This window comes from Monodelphis domestica, chromosome 2 (genome assembly GCF_027887165.1).
Source record: "Monodelphis domestica isolate mMonDom1 chromosome 2, mMonDom1.pri, whole genome shotgun sequence".
Taxonomy (NCBI): Eukaryota; Metazoa; Chordata; class Mammalia; order Didelphimorphia; family Didelphidae; genus Monodelphis; species Monodelphis domestica.
The window spans coordinates 105,842,757-105,862,001 of record NC_077228.1 but is presented as its reverse complement, the minus strand read 5'-3'; the positions used below and the strand labels follow the sequence as shown (position 1 = coordinate 105,862,001).

Here is a 19,245-nt window from a genome sequence, read left to right as displayed (position 1 = left end):
AGTGGAATCACGCGTAGGCTACAGGGGGTGGAGGGGAAAGAAAAGAAAATGATCTTAGTCTTTAATGAATAATGCATGGAAATGATCAAATAAAATATTATAAAATTTAAAAAAAGATCAAGAATACTGAGACAGGAGAGCACTGGCTTGGACTAGGGATAGAAACAAGTTTGGAAGCTAGAAAGTGAAATGAGATTATTAGTGAGCTAAGATGCGTCAAATTGAACTGACTTACAGGATAAAGTAGCCTAGACTACTGTAATTATCTCCTAATTGGTCTCCCTGCATCAAATTTCTTCCCTAAAATTTAGCAACCTAATATTTAGTCACCCCCATAGAGTTTGTACCCTGAAATTCCCACATATTATAGTAAAATAGTTTTTGGACCCAAAATAGTTGAGTATGTGCCATGCTGAAGACATCATAAAGAAAAGAAGGATCTCAGCGAGAAATACAAAGAAAAACTATAGTCTCAATGACATTATCTTTGGAGGAGGAAATCCTGATTCCTTTAGGGTGCAATGTTACTCTAGGCCTGCTCCATTACAATCTCTCCCAAAAGCCTACATGCCATTCCCTGAGACCCAACACTGACTACAAGCAAAACAAGATATGAACAACTATATAAGGTTTATTATCTGGGCTTTGGTACTTCTCCCACAGAACCCCAGAATCACAGAATTAGAGGAGACCCCAAGTAACCATCTGGTTCAATTCATAATTAAACAAGAATCCCCACTACAGTATTATATTTACACAATCATGGAGCCTTTGCTTAGGAGAGCTTCACTTTGGAAGAGGTTGCTTCCCCAAGTAGGTTGCCTACTCCATTTTGGGACAGCTCCAGTTGGAAGGACTTCTTGCCCAGCATCCAACCTAAGTTTGTCTCTTGAAAGCTTTTACCCATAATTCCTAGACCTGCCCTTGGGGACTAAACAAAGCAAGCCTCATTTCTTTCAAGCCACCTCATTGCACAACATCAGCATCAAAAGAGCTTGTGAAGGTTAAATCACAATGATGCCCAAAATCCCAAAATGAATTCCAATTAAGGCTAAATACTCACATCATCCAGCTTCCGATCTGTGCCCAAGGCCAGCAGGTTATTAAACTCTCTTTCCATCACTTGGCGAGCCTGGGAATAACAGAAGTGGGGTAGGAGGAAAAACAAGAGCTAGAGCCATTGAGCCCAGTTCAAGCTGATCCCAGACTCCTTTAGACACCCATAACAGAAAAGGAAGATATCATACTCACACCACCAACATCACAGGGTTGTTGGGATGAAAATGTAAAACTTTTAGGGTTATATAAATGTGAAAAGTTAAAATTGTTGTATTAAGTGCCTTCCTAAGAAGGGTTGCCTGCCATTTTGGAGACTGACTTCATTGGAGATCCTGAGACCTACAGACTTTGGATTGTTCACTCATGATATAGGTTGGCAGAATTTATAATAAAAGATAGGTAGTGTCACTGAACATGTCTAGGGAAAGGCAACATGATTTGTATAAGCAAAAAAAAAAGCATCCTTAAGCTACTTAAGTTCTTTTAAGATCATAGGTATACAGGCAATGGGTAACCAGGGGATATAATTCTGATTATAAATTATAGGATACTGAGCCAATTGTTAGGAAAGAGGGCTGTTGTGAGGGGAGTTGTCAATCATTAGAAGCTGTTCCCAGAAGACTCTGGCCTAGTGTTACTTCTATGACCAAAAGGGCCACTACATTTCTGGGTAAGATCAACAAATATCACTTTATCCTTGTACGAAGCTAAAACAAGTTCACTGTTGGGATACTGTGAATAGTTCTGGTTGCTATATCCTCAAAAAGACACAAACAACACATTTGGGAAAGGTCCAAAGCAGGGTGGCTAAAACCATCAGAGGGATAGAGATTCTTTGTCCCAAAAGGACAGACAAGAGCTAGGAGGAAATATGATCAGAGTTTACAAAATGGTGAAGGGCAGGGGCTAGGCTAAAAATGGGCTTGCTCACCAGACCCCAACTATTCATACTACAGGCTTCTCTCCTCCACCCACCTTACTTCTTAAAATAGATTAAATGTGACAAATAAAAGCAAGTGCTACTTCCCACATAGAATTCACTGCTGTGTTTTCTTGGGAAAGTCTCTTAACCTTTCAAGGCCTTAGTCTCCTCATTTGTAAAATGAGATTGCTATACTAGATAATCTCTAAGATCCCTTTCAACTCTAAAAACAAAATAGCAAAAGGAAAAATGATCCTTCAAAAGTTATGCAGACTCCAAACATAAATAGATTCTAGGAAGACAGATAAATTCTTGGATGATGAGTTTCTAATGAGTTATTAAAGAGAAATCAGGAAGACATCCCTAACTTTTGCAGGCCAACCATGCCCTCCTAGAACCTGTCCCTTAGCACCTCTGTCAGAAACAGAATATCAGGCTAGAGGGATCATGAGGAGGAAGGTGAAATTCTGATGGGTTTATGTCTTTGTCCTCTCCCACTGGGTAGTGATTCTACCCAATTTTCTGAGAAAAGAGCCAAGAATAGTGGGAGTATAGAAAAGCATGTAACAGCCTCCCTAAGGTCATTGGTCGGCTTAATTCTAGAGCTAAGAAAAAGGCTAGGACCAATCAGAGATGCAATGTGATTGCAAGAATGGCTTTGCCAGGGATGAGTTGGCCTGAGGCTCCATTAAAGAGGTTCCTTTAATGGGGATCAAAATGTGCTTTGAATCATTACATTCCTCTCTAGACAAATCAAGAGCTCTCTAGGCTCTAGAAAAGTGCATGTCATTCTATTTCCCTTAAGGAAACAAGGTCCTGAATGTTTACTTGACTTGACAGAATGTGGAAGTTTAGGGAGGTCATCCCACCTGGGTGTTCTGTGTGGGAATCTGTAAGACCAGGGCCAAGGTGTTGTGGTCAAAGTTCTCATCCAGAGCGAGGAGGGCCCCATGCACACCACTCTCGTGAAGGTTGCTGGCATAGTCCCGCAGCCCAATAGATTGGATCCAGTGTATCACCTGGTCATTGGTCCAGACCAGCACATCTGGTGGGGGAAGGATAAAGGGAGAGAGAAGCAGTGCTGCCATGAACCCAGGCCCCTCAAAGAAGCAAGACAACAGAGTGGAGAAAGAAGGCTGAAGGTCCTGGGTTTGAGTCCTGGCTCTTATTGACTACTATATGAGCTTAGGCAAGTTGGATCCCTTCACTGATCTTTGCTTTTCTCATCAATAAAATGTGTCTCTGAGTTCTCTTCTAGTTCTGAATCTATGAGCCTAGGAAAGGGGTTCAAGAAATGGTCTTGCAGCATGAGCCTTTGTGGCATGTGGGCCTTGCTTCCTCTGTCCCCACCCCTTTCCTCCAGCTGCCTTCTAACTTCATTGACTTGTAGGCTTTCAGGTTGGGAGCTCCCCACAGTCAGGGATGAGTCTGTCCCATCAGATCAGAAGTTCCCCAAGAGCTGAAACCCTATCTCCTCCCTCTGGATCCTGTCTCTGTTTCCCTAGGGGCAGTTGTGCTGAGGGCAAAGTTCCCTTTACCCACCTAGACCCCAGGGCTGGCTGGCTGTCCAGGGAGTGCTGTCAGTAATGGGCCAGGCGTCCTATGCCATACCCTTCCCAGGGCCCTGGCCACTCCCCCCACCCCAGCCCAGCTGCAGGAGGTCCTGTCATGGGACTCAGCTCACCCTTGATCTCATGCTGGCTCTCCTCTCTTCTCTTCTCCAACTCCTTTCGGTCATAATTAAGTCTCTTTAAGCACATGATGCCATACTGCAGGCTGCTCCTGTTGGGTACAAAGCATGCTGCTGAGCCCAGGATGGTGGTGGGAAGGGAAAGGAGGCATGAGGCTTCCCCTATCTGACTAGAACTCTTCACTAGAACAGGGCTGGGGGTAGCTGAAATTTTGCACTAAGGGAGGAAATTGAGATAGTGTTAACAACACCTTCCCTTACTAGCTCCACCAAAGGCTTCCTCTTCCTCTCCTGCCTCTGGACTCAGTCCGTGGCAGCCACAGAACTTCTTCCTTTCAGCAGCCATACTTTCAGCATGACTGAAACCTGTGCCAAGGTGCCTTTCCTCCCCATAACCCAAGCCCTACCATTCTCCCCATCTTCTGGCCACTTGACTTCGTCTGCCTTGGAACCAATACTTAGTATTGATTCCAAGATGGAAGGTAAGGGTTTAAAAAAAACTCCCTTCCTTGTTATCCTCTTAAGCTACCTTATCCTTCATTTTGTCTCTGAATGCTGACACACTTCTAAAACAAGACAACTACACTCTCCTATCTCTACTTACTCAGCCTGCCAAAATTTCACTACTAAATATTTTTCTCTTTAAAGTAACTGTTGAACTCCTGGGTCTGTTTCCCAAAGAGATCAGATATTGGGGGAAGGGATCTACTTAAGCAGAAATGTTTTAAGCAGCTCTTTCTGTAGTGGCAAAAAATTGGAAACTATGGGGATAACCATCAATTGGGGAATAGCTGGACCAGTTGTAGTATATGGTTATTATGGAATATTATTGTTCCATAAGAAATGATGAACAAGATGGGTTCAGAAAAACATGGAAAAACTTCTATGAACTGATTCAAAGTAAAGGGAAAAGAACCAGGAGAATAATGTATACAGTAACAGAAATATTGTATGATGATCAACTGTGAAGAACTAAACTTTTAACAGCAATGCAAGGAACTAAGATAACCCCCAGGGACTCTTAAGCCTGTATGACTGAGAGTGGAAAGGATAAACAGAAATTGGGAAACCTGGACAGAAGGGCAGGATTTTTTGGTGGGGAAGATTTTGAGTCTGATTTCAAAATGTTGAGTCTGAAGGTATTGCTGAGATACCTAGTGGAGATATATAACAGGAAATTACATATATGAGTCTGGAGCTCAGAAAATCATAGGAGCTGGAGCTTTGGAGATCATCTGCCTGGAGGTGACCATTAAAGCTATATGAGTGAATGAGATCATAAATGGAATGTGTATGGGTAACAGGGAACCAGCAAGCATTTATAAGGGCTTAATATATGCCAATTGTGCTAAAAGCTGAGGAGACCAAGAGAAGCAAAGCCAGTCTTTATCTTGGAGAGGTTCACCACCTAATGTGAGAGAGAACATGAAATTAATGTGCATACAAGATATATAGAGTACAAGCGGAAGGGAAGGCACTGGTAGGGTAGAAGCTTCTGTCGTACAAAAGGTAAGATGTGAGTTGAGTCTTGAAGAAAGGTATGAGTTGAAGGTGGGAAGAGAGAGAGTGCCAGGCATGGGGGAAAGCCAGTGAAAAAGGCCCACTCAGATGGAGTGTAGTATTGAAGAACAACTAAGAGGCCAGTGTCACTGGAACCCAGAGTATATGGAGGGAAGTAAGCTATAAGAAGCCTAGAAATGTAAGAAGGACCCATACTATAAAGACCTTTAAATACTAAACAGAGAATTTTATATTTGATCCTGGAGGTAATATAAGGAGCTGCTGGGGTTCACTGAGCAGAATGGGTGGTGGCATGGTTACACTAGGATTTAGGAATGTCATTTTTGGCAACTGAAAGAACGGTGGTTTGGAGTGGGAGAAACTTGAGGCAGAGAGAACAAACAAAAGGCTACTGTGGGCATGAAGTAATGTGTCTAGACCAGAGTAGTGTCTGTGTGAGTAGAGAAGAGATACGTACATACACACACACATGTGTGTATGTATGTATGTATACCACAAACAGAATAGGCCAAATAGCAAAAGAGGCACAACAATCCACTGAATAGAACTCCTTAAAAAGAAGGATTAGCCAAATGGTAAAAGATGTACAAACACTCACTGAAGAAAATAAATAATTCCTTAAAAATTCAAATTGGACAAATGGACATTAAACAAAATCAAAAGAATGAAAAAATAGAAGAAAATGAGAAATATCTCACTGAAAAACAAAACAGACCTAGAAAAAAGATCCAGGAGAGATAATTTAAGAAGTATAGAACTACCTGAAAAATATAATCAAAAAATAGCCTAGACACCATCTTTTGAGAAATTAAGGAAAACTACCCTGATATCCTAGAATTAGAGGAGAAAACAGACATGGAAAGAATCCACCAATCACTTCCTGAAGGAGATCCCAAAATGAAAACTCTTGGGAGTATCATAGTCAAATTCCAAAGCTCCTAGGCCAAGAAGAAAATATTGGCAAGGAGCCAAAAATAAACAATTCAGATATTGTGGAGCCACAGTCAGGACAACACAAGATTTAGCAACCTCTACATTAAAGGTTTGGAAGGCTTAAAATATGGTATTTCTGGAGGACAAAGGACCAAGAATTACAACTAAGAATCACCCACCCAGCAAAACTGAGTATAATCCTTCAGGGGGAACAACGGGTATTCAATGAAATACAGGACTTTCAATCATTCCTGATGAAAAGACCCAAGCTGAATAGAAAAATCTGACTTTCAAATACAAGACTCAAGAGAAGCATAAAAAAGGTGAACAAAGAGAAAATATAAGTGATTTGATATGTTAAACTGTTTATATTCCTACCTGGGAAGGTGATAACTTCCAAGAACTTTCTCATTGTTAAGGCAATGAGAAGGAATATACATAGAGAGAGGGCAAGAGTTTGAATTGACTATGATAGGATAATATCCAATCCACTTATCCAACATGGCCAAAGTAATCTTCCTAATGTGTGGGTTTGAGCTCATCACATTACAATTAAAAAAAAAAACTTTTGGGTTCACTACTATCTACAGAATTAAAGCACAAAATGCCTTAGGCTGACAATTCCCTCTAAATAATGTGTCTCCAACCCACCTTTCCAGCCACATTTCATGTTTATCTCTTGCATATACCCTACACTGTAGCTAGACTGTTCCTGGATCTGATCCTGTCCTCTTTTTACTCCAATGGATTCTCACCACCATCACACGTGTGCACACACACACACACAAACATCTGTATCTGATCAAATCCTCCTCCTTGTTCAGATGCCAGCTCAGATGCCACCTCCTCCAGAATTCTTCCTCTCCTAAAACCTCTTGTGTCATCATTGGACTTTTTCCACATACTCAACCCTGATGTAACTTGCCTTACTTTTCTGTATCCATATCACCCCATCTATTGAATTACATACGCATTGGGGCTAAGGATTCTGCAGTTTTTAATCTCTGTATCCCCAGGACCTACTAATAACAATGGATGACATTCAGATCTATAAAGCACTGCTTCTAAGGCAGCTAGATGCTATAGTAGGCAGAATGATGAGCCTGGAGTCAGGAAGACCCAGGTTCAAATCCAGCCTAATATATTTTCTGGCTATGTGAACATGGATAAGTCACTAAAATTCTGATTGCCTTCACTTCCTCTTCTGCAAAATGAGGATAATAACAACTATCTCCCAGAGTTTTTGTGAGGATCAATTGAGATATTTATAAAGCACTTCCTAAATCTTAGTGTGTTATGTAAATACTGGCTATATTATTGTACTTATCCTTGTTAAATTTTGCAAAGTACAAACTTATACCATCTCATTTAGTTCTCTTACCAAGCTTGTTAGATATTATGGTTATTACTGACCAGTTTTACAGATGTAGTAACTTAAGCTTGCCCAGAGTCACCCAGCTATCAAATATCTGAGGTGGGATTTGAACCCAGGGCTTCCTGACTCCAAGTCCAGCACTATATCCACCAGACCAAGCTACCTCTCAAAAGCACGTAGTAAGCACTTAATAAATGAGTATAATATTTGGGAAGGGGGATAAATGAGGGGGGAAATGGGTATGATAGCAAGAACACTGGCTCTGGACTTCATTCAAATCCCTATAGAAAAAAAAAAAGACTATGGGCAGGCAACCCAGGAGATGGACCAAGAAGGTAATCTGGACACCTGGGTTCCAGCCCTGATTCTGTAACTCACTCACTGTGTGCTCGGGCAAACCACTTAACTCTTAGGGCCTCATTTTCTGATTTCCTAGATGGGGATAAGCATCCCTGCCTGACTCATCTCAAAGGGGTGTTGTGATAAATGATATTTGGAAAGTCCAAAGCCCCGTAGGAGTGTGAGTATTATTTGGTTATTACTCCAATTGTCTAGTCCAAGTATCTCCCCCCCCCCAGAAGAAGGGAGGGACCCTGTGCTTGGGCTGAGAGGCTCCATCCCCCAATTCCAGTTGTGTGGGCAGAGGCTGAATGTGCTCAGTCAGCAGAACAGAAAAGGAGAGCCGTCCAGACCCCCTACCCTATCAATTACTCGGCTGGGGAGTGAAGGGAACAGGTGCCCTAGGGCCTGGAAAGCTCCTTCTAGGAGACAAAGGATGCACTCTAGAGCCCTGATGGGCGGTGGAAGCCTTTGCTTCTGAGACGGCCTACATCCTGGCACCTCAGGAGAAAAGGCAGCAGAGCCCAGGGGAGACAGCCCTAGAACGGAAGTGAACAGACCTCCGTTCTGGTACCAGGATGAGTGGCGCCCACATGCTGTGTGATTCTGAATGAGTCACTTCACGTTTGGGCCTCCATTTCCTCACTTATAAATAAGGGGGTCAGAATAGATGAGCTCTCACCTGAGAGGATCTAGGACCTATGATTTAGGAATCAAGAAAACCACAAGGTAAAGAGAGAAATGAGTTTTAGAGAAGCTTCCCTATTCCCTCCATCCACTCAAGGCATAACAGAACCTGGTCCTGGGTTCAGATGAAAGCCCAAGAGTTCCCTGTATCACATTGTTGCTTCAATGTACCATAAACTCTGATGAAAAAATCTGGAAATAAAAGGGTTGATGAGTTCAATAATATCCTCCTCCCAGAGGGCTTAGAGAAAGGATGGGGGAGGCTCTTCTAGAGGACCATAATATTGCTATGGGTAAATAATCACATTTTTACTTTACGTGGGCTTGATTTACGCAGCGAATTCAATTTTTGTATTCTCAATTCAAGAAAAGATCAGTCAGGAGAAAAGTCAAGACTTGGGATGACTCAGTGGACTGAGAGCCAGGCCTACAGATGGGAGATCCTGGGTTCAAATGTGATCTCAGACACTTCCAAGTAATAAAACCCTGGGCAAGTCACTTAACATGAGTTGCCTAGCCCTTACCACTCTTCTGCCTTGGAACTAATACACAGTATTGATTTTAAAACAGAAGGTAAAAGTTTAAAAATATATATGTAACGAGGCTCAAAGAACCAGCTAAAAATATGCAGGAGGAAGAATTGTGATAGGGAAGTGATTTTTAATTTCTTCAACATTTAAGGGTCTAAGGGAACAGGACTTGGAACTATAGATCCTCTAAGTTGGGAGGGAATCCCTTCCAGTACGTCATCTCTCAGGATTACCACTAAATCCTCTACTCTTAACACCCTTCACTAGCTGGTCCTCCCTACGATTCCAGTCTTCTTATACTCTTCCCCTCCCAGTTTTCTGTAATGCAGTGATGCTGGATGTCTTGCACGTACATAATTGTTTGCATGTTTCCATTAGAATGAGAGAGCTCTTAGAGGGCAGAGTCTATATTTCTGCCTTTCTTTACATTCCCAAAACCTAGCCCAGCACCTGGCACACAGGAGGCATCTAATAAATGCTTATTGACTGACTGACTGAACCCAGAGGTCATTTAATTAACTTCTCAGACAAAAGATGGCTCCTATCTACAATAACCAATCTCTTCCCCAGAATACCCCTAGTGATGAGGTATGATCATGACCCTCACCCCAAATCTACAAGGAGAGAAACTAAAGCAAAAGATAAAAGAAGGACTTCTTAAGAGTGACGCTTTGGGGGTATTCCATTGGAATAGGATACTGTGAGAGATAGTAACGTCTTGTTTCCTTGAGCAAAGTAGCCATGACCAGATCTGCGGAGGCACCATCCTATCCAGAGACAAAGGGCTCCTGGCCCCAGCTCACCGATGGAAGCTGTCCACCATCTTCAGATGGACTCGAAGGTCCTTCTTAGTGAGATGATCCAGCATGCGGGCATCCACCAAGCATTCCATGAAGTAGCTGCGGTACTGGGGGAGGCCCAGGCTGGGGAGCCACTCATTCCCAATCCACTCGTGATTCATGTCCCCATAGGCCAGGGTCTGCCAGAGCAAGAGGGGGAGGGATGGAGCAGTTTGCAGCAGTCACACTTGGTTAGAAGACAATCCACCCTCTATACAGGAAGGAGTAAAGAAGGTTCATAACAGACTTTCCTCTATGGTTTTTTATGGTTGGGGAGAGGGTGACAGGGTAGGAAGGATGGTTTAAAATTAGATCTCTTTCCAATTGTCTAAGCTGATGTTCATTTGTCATTCATCTCTTTCCCCTCTCTTTGGCTCAGGCTGATGACTGCCAATCGAATGTTCTAATGGAAAACCTAATATGGTCCTCAAAGAATTTCATTCACTTACTGTGAATCATTGAGAGTTGATGACAAGCAAAGTCAACTCTTCGTTGCCTGAAGCCTGGCTTCAGTGTGTGAGTTACCACTTGGGCCTTTGCTCTCCAATTATAGACCATTTCTTGGTTGATTGATACTTTTTTATTGTCTCCCATTTGTTTTTTGTTTTTTAATTGTATTTAATTAATTAATTAAGAAGATTTTCCCATGGTTACATGATTCATGTTCTTTCCCTCCCCTCCTCCTACCCCCTTCCTGTAGCCAACGAGCAATTCCACTGGGTTTTACAGTCAGTCAATGTACATACTGTTTCTCCTCTCCAGGGAAGGAGACTCAATTCTAGAGCTGATTTGACTAAAGCTCAGGAGAAGAGCCAGGAACAGCTAGCCCCACCACAGCCTTGCCAGGTGTCCTGGTACTCCTAGAGGAACCAGTCCTCCAGGTCTCTGAATTATTTATCTAGGAGGCAAGACTCAAAGCCCAACAAGAGACAGTCATCTGGAATGCAGCAAACAATGGGGAATTCTAAGAGGCATGGCTTTTGGTTTGGGGTTTGTTTGTTTTTTTTCTAACCCTTACCTTCCATCTTAGAATCAATCCTGTGTATTGATTCCAAAGCAGAAGAGCAGTAAGGGCTAGCCAATGGGGGTTAAGTGACTTGCCCAGGGTCATGCAACTAGGAAGTGTCTGAGGCCAGGTCATCCTGACTATAGACCTGACACTCTATCCAATGAGCTACCTTGTTGCCCCATAATGGATGATTTAATGTCATTCTTTATAAATGCACATTTTTCAAGGGCAGAAAATTCTACTCCCCATGGTCTTTAGGGCTTTTATTTTGTGGTAAGTTAATCATGTATATAGTGAAGGCTCAATGCTTCTAATGAACAGAAAAAGCCAGTGAATAATTTTTAAGCCTTACCTTGAGTGCATAAAATGCCTAATTGTCCCGGCTCTTTTGGGGAATGAAACCAGAAATGGAAACTTAAATATGAGGGCAGGCAAGCAGAAAGGAGAAGCCCCTAACTAGAAAGGGTGGAGAGAGGAATTCCTGGGACCTTCACATCCTGCATGTCAATCCTCTGAGGAAGTCATGCAGGGGGTCTTACCTGAGCCCAGCTGCCCTCCTCACTGTCCTAGCAGGAGCAAGTGCAGCATGTCAGAAGAAAGAGACTGAGTCAATTAACACACAACCTCTGCCTGCGTATACCCGCCCTGAAGGGGCAGCTGAACTGGGGGCAAAAGGAAAAGGATAAGACTTGGAGTTCTCAGATGAAAACAATAAGCAAGAAAGTGGGCGGGAGGTATGTGATGTATTTGGGAAAAGTGTGAGTGTGTGTGTGTTTGTGTGTGTGTGTGTGTGTGTGTGTCAGCAAAGCCATCAATCAATCAATCAATCTCTCTTTGTCTCTGTCTCTCTGTGTCTCTCTGATTCTCTGTCTGTCTGTTTCTCTGTCACACACACACACACACACATGCCATTTCCTTGGGTTTTCCCTGAAAAGGGACAGTAAGAATATAATGAGATCTCTAGCCTCTCTCTTTGCCATACCCTTGCTCATGGTCCATGATCCAATGTGAGTTGTACCTATGGTATAGGGGCCCCTTTGGCATCAGAGTTCAGGAGAATCTGAGTTGAGCCCTTTCCAGTTTTCTCCACTCCAGGCCTAGCTTAGCATGGGTCTCACTTCTCCAGCACCAGCCCAGAACAGAGCTCATGAGCTCTCCCCAGAAGAGCACTGATGGAGAAGAGTCCTATCCCTTATCCCTTTCCTCTCCATTTCAAAAATAACTAAATAGAATGGTTGAAGGGTTCTCCCAGCTCTAAGATGCACCAGTTTCACTGTCCTCTGAGCCCCTAGATTTCTTGAAGCCACCCCCCGATTGTGGCCCCTAAGCTGCAAAGTGGAAGAGTAAACTCACTGTTTTTGTGGATGTTGCCAGCGTCTCCATCTCCTCGTGGGTGACCCAAACATTCCCCGAGGACTGAAAACAATGTGAGGAAAAAAGTTGGGAAGGCAAAGGGGACCATGATCAAACAATTAGGCCCCAGGAAGGAGTCTGGAACAGAGAGAAGCTAATGCCATCTCTTGGCACCATATCTTTCCCTGCCAAGGAGCCTTCTGGAACCCACCAGCCCAAACCACCAACTTCCTGGCCTCCCAGACATTGAACACTGAAGGAGGAAAACACTTGGATTTTTCTAAATTCTTATTCACTTATAGTCTTTTTCACTGCAAAGCCTCAGAAGGAAAAGAGAGGTCACTGGCCAATTCCATTTTCCCATCACTACCCTAGAGCTTCCCTTGAGGGAGACCAAAGTATCTTCTCCAAAAGATTCCCAGATAATGGGCAAGAATCCTTACAGGTTTGTCTCCTCAAATAGAAATGCAGTACAGAATTCACAATGAGGCTTGTACAAGGACCAAGGAGCATCAAAAAAACAATGGCAAAAAAAGCTTTCCTAGAGGTCAAACAAGCCCTGAGCAGAACACTAGGAAAGTCTCCCCCCCCCTTTTTTTTAAAGAGAGCAGGTTGGCCCCCAATCACTCCATTTTCCTCCCTTTCCCCAAAAACATGAAGTCCCAAAGGGTAGTCATCAGGTTTCCTAGTAAATGTCCCCTGAGGGCATGGTCTTTTCCTGAGACCAGGAAGATTCAATAATCTCTTTCCTCTGTCCCCTCTTGCTTTTTCAAACTCCCCTACCCCAGCCCATTCTAGGCTGGTCTAAACCATGCTGTTAAGATCACAAGCTCTAGAAGAAACTTTATAGAGGTCATCTATTCCAAACTAGATGTCCTCTAGTCCAAAAATTTCATTTTTTACAGATGAGGAAACTGAGGTTCCAAGTTTTTGTGATTTGCCAAAGATCATAGGTTGTGAGGGCCACCAAGGGGCCCAGCTCAATGTACTACTCAAGGAAGTACTACCCAATGTACTACCCATTGAAGCCAACATTAGGCAAGCAAAGTCCACAAGTGAGGGGAATTCCATCCAGCCTGGCAGGCTTTTCCTGGAGTTAAAGCCAGTAGCAAAGACCAACAGCAATCCTGGAAGAACCACCCTACAAGCCCCTGGGGTGGAAGGGACTTCTGCTCACCGTCCTAGAGGTGGGTGGGGCTGAAGGACTAGTCAATGACACCATCTCCTGGATGGCCAGCCGAAGTTTGAGCCGGTGCAGGGCATTGCTGATGCCTATCTCCCGCTGGATCTCCGTGTCTGAGAGAGCCGACATGATGGCACCACTCTTGACATTGGCTCGACAGGCAGCCACATACCAGGCTGGCATTCCCACCCACAACTGCCAACAAAAAAAAGAGTGGGTGAGCTCCCCATCGCTTCATTTTCCTGCCTTTCCCAAAAACCATGAATCACTAAGAGGTAACCTTCAGGCTTCCTGTCTTCCTCTCCCAAAACCCACACCCTAGGAACTGAGGCAACTTGGAGGTCAGAGAATTTGGGAGGAAGAAGTGTTCTTAGACTTCATTTAGTCCAAATCTTCTCTCCCTTCCATTAGTCATGAGGAATATGAGGCCCAGGAAGCTTATGTAATTTGACCATGGTCATACACCTCACAAGTCCTTGTAGGAAAGGCCATAGCAAGGGTTACAGCTGCTGGGGAAAATGGAAGAGATCCAGAACAATGGGCTTATGACCATCAGGGAAACCTTCCTAGCCTTACCCCCAAATGGCTGGCAGAAAGAAACTGAAAGTCATTAGTGACACCAATTAGGTGTTTCAAAATAACTCAGAGGAACAGAGAGCCTAACACTGCCAAGAATTGTGGCAACAAGCCGGGGCTCCAGGGAATCAGCATTAGAGGTCCTAGGGACATTGCACCACCCTTAATCAGGGAGTCTTGGCCCCTTCTCTCCTTCCCCAATGAGAACATCCTTGCCAGCCATATCCCACTGGGTCTCACCATCTGCCCTGCCTCACCTCCAGCCATGAGACCACGGTGGGGCCATCCCAGTGGGCAAAAGGCATTCCCTTCCGGCGTGCATCCTCAAGAAGCTGGTGTCTGGCAGGAAGGGAGCAAAGCAAACTCAGAGGGAATCTGGCCTGGTATTTTTTTGTGCTCACTACTCACTGACCCTGGAAGCTCCCGAAATAGAACTAGAGTATCTATCCTACTAGAGTATCTATCCTATTCCAGGCCCAACCCTGGAAACTACTACATTACCAGCCCTGGAACTGACATGCTGATCATCTCAGAATAAAACAGAGCTATATCTCCTGACTCTTCCTTCTAGAGCTCATCCTTGCCTCTCTCCCCAAGCAGTCCCTAAAGTGTAATTCAGGGCTGGCTAGAAAGACTAATCATTGGGCTCGACCCCAAAATCCCTTAGGGGATTGGCGCTTGTGAGTGGATGGCAGATGGAAAGGAAAGGCTGCCAGACCCCTCAGACCTTACTTCTTTCTCAAGCGTCGGTCCTTTTCAGCCTGGGTTCCCAGCTTGGCAGGCACCAGGGGCTCCTGCAGATTGACCTCTGACTCTGACAGAAGAACTGGAAGGGAAGTGATGGGGATGTCAGTGTCCAGTCTCTCGTGCAGATGCACCTTTGATTTCTCTTACCAAAATCCAAACCACATGAGGGAGTGAATGAAAGGCACCTCTAGTCAAGATAGAAGTGAGAACCATTTGTCCAGAGCTTTAAGGATTCTCTCCCACCACAATGGCTTCCAGATTCCACCTTTGCCCAGCCCCCCAACTCTGGTCTGTCCCTTTTCAAACTCAACACACAGTCAGAATGATATCACAACACTTCTGTTATCCCAGAAGTCCTACCCTAGAAGCCCTAGGCAAAGGAAAAACCATGGACAAGAAGGAGCCTGGCCCATGGCTGCAGATCCAGGCTTGCCTGGAGGCTCCTTTTACCCAGATGATTACTATGCCTATACCCCAAAGCCATCTCTGGAGTCCTGATATCTGGGGTGTCTTCTGAACCTATTGGGCAGGAGTTTCCCCAGCTGGCAGTAACCAGGAGAGTGCCTGTTCTTCAATAGATCAAACCACCATTTATTAAGCACCTACTATTACATAAAGCCCTGAAGGTGTTTAATTTAGGAGAGGAAAGAAGGCCCTGTCATTCCCATAAGACAGAGAAATGTGAATAAATAAAATCCAACACCAGGTCCTGATGGTGAGAGATTTAAGCTATTAAGAGTGCTTACAAACACTTCCCTTTATTGATGGTAAGTCTCCTCATCTCCTTTCAGAAGTGTTTACTTGCATAGGACAAAGATCCATCTGTTCTCTTCTCATTCATTGAATAATATGTTTTCTCCATTTCTGAATTGGTCCCAGAGCCTCATGGGCAATCCACTGAAAGGGGCAACATCTTATAAAGAAGATCTCCATTATCCCCACCAATGGATGAAGGACAATGAAATGGAGAATTCAAAATGATAAACTATGCAATAATTTTGCATTCCATTTGCTTTGGGAATATAGCATTGCATTTACAGGTAAATACAGGAGTGGGCAGCATTATGAAATTTTATATCATTATATATAAAACAGAAGCTCCACTGGGGAGATAGGACTCTAGAATAAAGCTAAAAAGCTATTCAGCTTGTAGAAACCCTTCCCCTTGATCCACAACTTCTTGCTTCCTCTTTGCATGCTGGGAGATGGATAACTTCATCTGAGATTCTTACAAAGCACTAGCCTGGGGGCAGCTAAGTAGCACAATGGACAGAGCACTAGGCCTGGAGTTGGGAGGATCTGATATTTATAAATATATGGCTTCAGATACTCCCTCCCTGTGTGACCCCAAGCAAGTCACTAAAACCCAATTGCCTAGTCTTTACCACTCTTCTTAGAACTGACATGATTCTAAGACAGAAGGTAAGGGGTTTTTTAAGCACTAGCGTGAGCAAAGTTCCACCCCATGTCTATTCCTTTCTATCTCTCATCTATCTTTCTTTTTGCCTCACACTTTTCCAGTGGTAGAGGATGGCAATTAAGTATTTTGATATTAAAAGTTCTTCCCTTCCAGTTCCTTCCTACTGGGTTGCAGTCTGAGCTCAGGAGTAAAAATAAATAGAGCTGGTAAATAATGCCACAGATGATCACTAGACACACCATAAGCACTTAATAAATCCTCACTGTATTGAATGCCAAAAAGGCATTAAGCATCAGACAGTACCACCAACTTGAGGCCAAGATATAATGGGAATAAGTCACAATCAAGAACTAGCTATCCTGACTCTCTCTCTCTCTCTGTCTGTCTCTATCTCTCTGTCTCTCTCTCTGTCTGTCTGTCTCTGTCTGTCTCTCTGTCTGTCTGTCTCTCTGTCTCTGTCTCTCTCTGTCTGTCTGTCTGTCTGTCTCTCTCTCTCTCTCTTCCCCTCTCTCCTAGATCTCTCCAGGAGTCTCAAGCATTCTAGATTTCCAAAGAAATGGGCTGGGAAGGTATGATCTGAAGAATCCTTCTTGTTCCCAGTCTCCCATGCATTCTCCCCATTCCCAGAAGCCATCCCAAACTCTCCTAAGGCAGAGCAGAGACCATGGCCTGTGGCTCCTTCTCGGCTCAGTTGGATCATCCTGCCCTTCTCTTTCTTCCCAAAGAGTCGACCAATGGATGACTTGATTCCCTTGCGCTTGGTGCCCTTGTGCAGGGAGTCCTGGCTGCTGTTGCTGCTGCTGGGGTTACTGCCTTGGTCATCCAAGGAACTGGAAGACAGAAGCCAAGAGGGTGAGAGGAGCAGAGGAAACTGAAAACTACCTTTTTAGGGTGAAAGCAATGTAGCAAGAGGCCAAGAGAGGTTGGGGGCCATCTCCTTCTTTGGAGATGCTTCAAGGAGAGGCTCAGAGTTCTCTGTGCCTGGGATAGGTGGGATACCCTCCTGTCTGTGGGCAGGGGTATGGGTGAGATCCTCTACCAGAGTATAATCTCTAGGAGGACAGGGACTGTGTTTCAGACTCCTTTGTATATCCCATAGACTGTTGTGTCGAAGGTGCACACTATAGATTTGAGAGAAGGCAAAGGAACAGAGGTGAGCCCTGCTCCACTTACCTTTTACCTTCATCCTGGCTCAGGGCCGGATGGCCAAGCTTCTCTAACCGCAAAGTCCTGGGTGAGGAAGGAGGAGAAGTCTCACATTTTATGGTGGTTTTATCTTCTCGGTTCTCTTCCCGAGCCACTGGTGACTAAACAGACAGTGAAGCCATGAGGGGAGCAGGGCAGAGATGCTGTTGCCTGCCAACCAGTCAGCGCCTATCCACTGACCCAAATGGCCAGTGCCTCCAAGAAGGCAGAGCCTAGAGCCTTCCCAACTGAGTGGGAAGGAGAGGCCTCCCCTGGGTCTTAGGGAACTGGACAATCAGGAGGTCAGGAAAGGTCAAGGAAAGGTAGTACCTATTTCTTTTTTTTTTTTAACCCTTACCTTCTGTCTTAGAATGGATACCAAGTATGGGTTCCAAGGCAGTAGAGCAATAAGGGCTAAACAATGGGGGTTAAGTGACTTGCCCAGGGTCACCCAGCTAGGAAGTGTCCACCTAGCTGCCCTGGACTCATGTCTTGATAGCCACCTGGTAACAGGTAGTTTAATGATATTAGGACAGATTCAGGGCAGACTTTCACAGCCTCCACTGTCTGCCGAGACTCTGTTCTCTCTGTCCAGGGCTGGGGAACGAGGGGAAGGAAGGCATCCCAGGGGACCCCTTGGTGCCCCAGGTACCCATTAAGCACTCACCAGTAGCTTCCTCCTATGCTTCCTCAAGTCACTCGGCTGCAAGAGAAAGAGAAGAAAAGTGGAACATACAAACTCCTCTCCAGCTACTCCAAAAGCCGGCAGCCAGGCCCATGCATGAGAGGGGACAACAGGGTGAGGCAGCATGGTTTAGTGGGAAGAGACTGGAGAGGGCATCAGAGGAGATGAACCTGAAGCCCAGCTCTGCCAGCTTACAACGTGCATGACCTTAAGGGACAAGTCACTGAGCCTCTCGATAGCTCCCTTTGGAAAAGAGAGCTGGAGCTGGAGGATCTTCGAGGATCTTTACAAAATGCTCTGATCCTCTAATCCCTGTGGGTCAGTTTCCCACAGGATCTTGGGGTATCCAGGGAGAGTACTTAAAAGCACTGCCCAGAGACCTAGAGCCTTGGGGGTGAGAGGGAATTTGATCCTGACTTTCTCCGTAGACAGAACTCTCCCTTGAATGACAGGAGGGGGCTATCCCCTAGGCCCGGATGTAGTAACCATCTTGGGGATAACTTACGTCTCCAGGGAAAGCAGCTAATTCTCTCTCTCTCCCCCAGAGATATGTCTCACAGGACCTCTCCAGTCCCCAAGAAACTCAAGTCAGTAGTCTGACCCGTAAGGACTGGCATCATGGGCAGATAACATCCTACTCCCAGAAAATATGAGAGATAAGACTCTCCCAGCCAAAGGCAACCTCAGCCCCAAGACCTTCATCAATTCTAAAGCAGAGACTCGTGACATCCTGGGTTCCTAGGAAGATTCAGGAGACCCAGGAGGCAGGTCTCACCAAGGTCATGACACCCATCCGGTCCAGGTCCTGGGCTGCACTGCGGGAGGTGAGTTTGGGTGTAGAGCGGCCACTGAGGGGTGGAGAAGCACTGGCCAGAGACAGGGCGGTCAGCGAGGTGGGGATTGAGCTGCGTTTGCGCAGTTGGGTGAGGTTCAGCGCTTCCATGCTGCCGCTGGTTACCCGTGTCTCGATCTCTTCCGCTCGGAGCTCTGTCGATTCCTTCTCCTCCTGAATCATCCTGGTGGGTAAGAAAACCAGACTCAGCCATTGGGCTCTCTGACCCAAAGGGACAAAGTCTCTATACCAAGGAAATCCCTTCACCCCCAAATCACATCACACAGAGTCACTCAACTCTCTCCACCCTCCCAAGCTATACTCAGTGTCTCCTGGCAGGGAGGGAGTTTGCCCTGGTTG

General features: G+C 44.9%; 1 protein-coding gene across 11 annotated transcripts in view; it reads right to left on the bottom strand.

Moving 5' to 3' along the window:
• PPFIA4 (PTPRF interacting protein alpha 4) overlaps positions 1 to 19,245 on the bottom strand; it is a 43,229-nt gene that overhangs the window by 7,690 nt on the left and 16,294 nt on the right. For 6 of the 11 annotated variants that reach the window (XR_008916160.1, XR_008916161.1, XR_008916162.1 and 3 more), the window contains exons 14-26: positions 18,829 to 19,069; positions 18,036 to 18,071; positions 17,357 to 17,490; positions 16,847 to 17,013; positions 14,749 to 14,842; positions 14,274 to 14,355; positions 13,435 to 13,635; positions 12,258 to 12,320; positions 11,444 to 11,470; positions 9,860 to 10,035; positions 3,666 to 3,763; positions 2,851 to 3,026; positions 1,064 to 1,132 (exon numbers count right to left, since the gene is read on the bottom strand). Coding sequence is in view for 4 of the 11 variants with exons in the window: in XM_056815744.1 (XP_056671722.1) it covers positions 1,064 to 1,132; positions 2,851 to 3,026; positions 3,666 to 3,763; positions 9,860 to 10,035; positions 11,444 to 11,470; positions 12,258 to 12,320; positions 13,435 to 13,635; positions 14,274 to 14,355; positions 14,749 to 14,842; positions 16,847 to 17,013; positions 17,357 to 17,490; positions 18,036 to 18,071; positions 18,829 to 19,069 (1,564 nt within the window). In the remaining 7 variants the exon portion in view is untranslated. The remainder of the gene's footprint in view (positions 1 to 1,063; positions 1,133 to 2,850; positions 3,027 to 3,665; positions 3,764 to 9,859; positions 10,036 to 11,443; positions 11,471 to 12,257; positions 12,321 to 13,434; positions 13,636 to 14,273; positions 14,356 to 14,748; positions 14,843 to 16,846; positions 17,014 to 17,356; positions 17,491 to 18,035; positions 18,072 to 18,828; positions 19,070 to 19,245) is intronic. The other 5 variants (XR_008916165.1, XR_008916166.1, XM_056815747.1 and 2 more) reach the window with 2 other exon arrangements.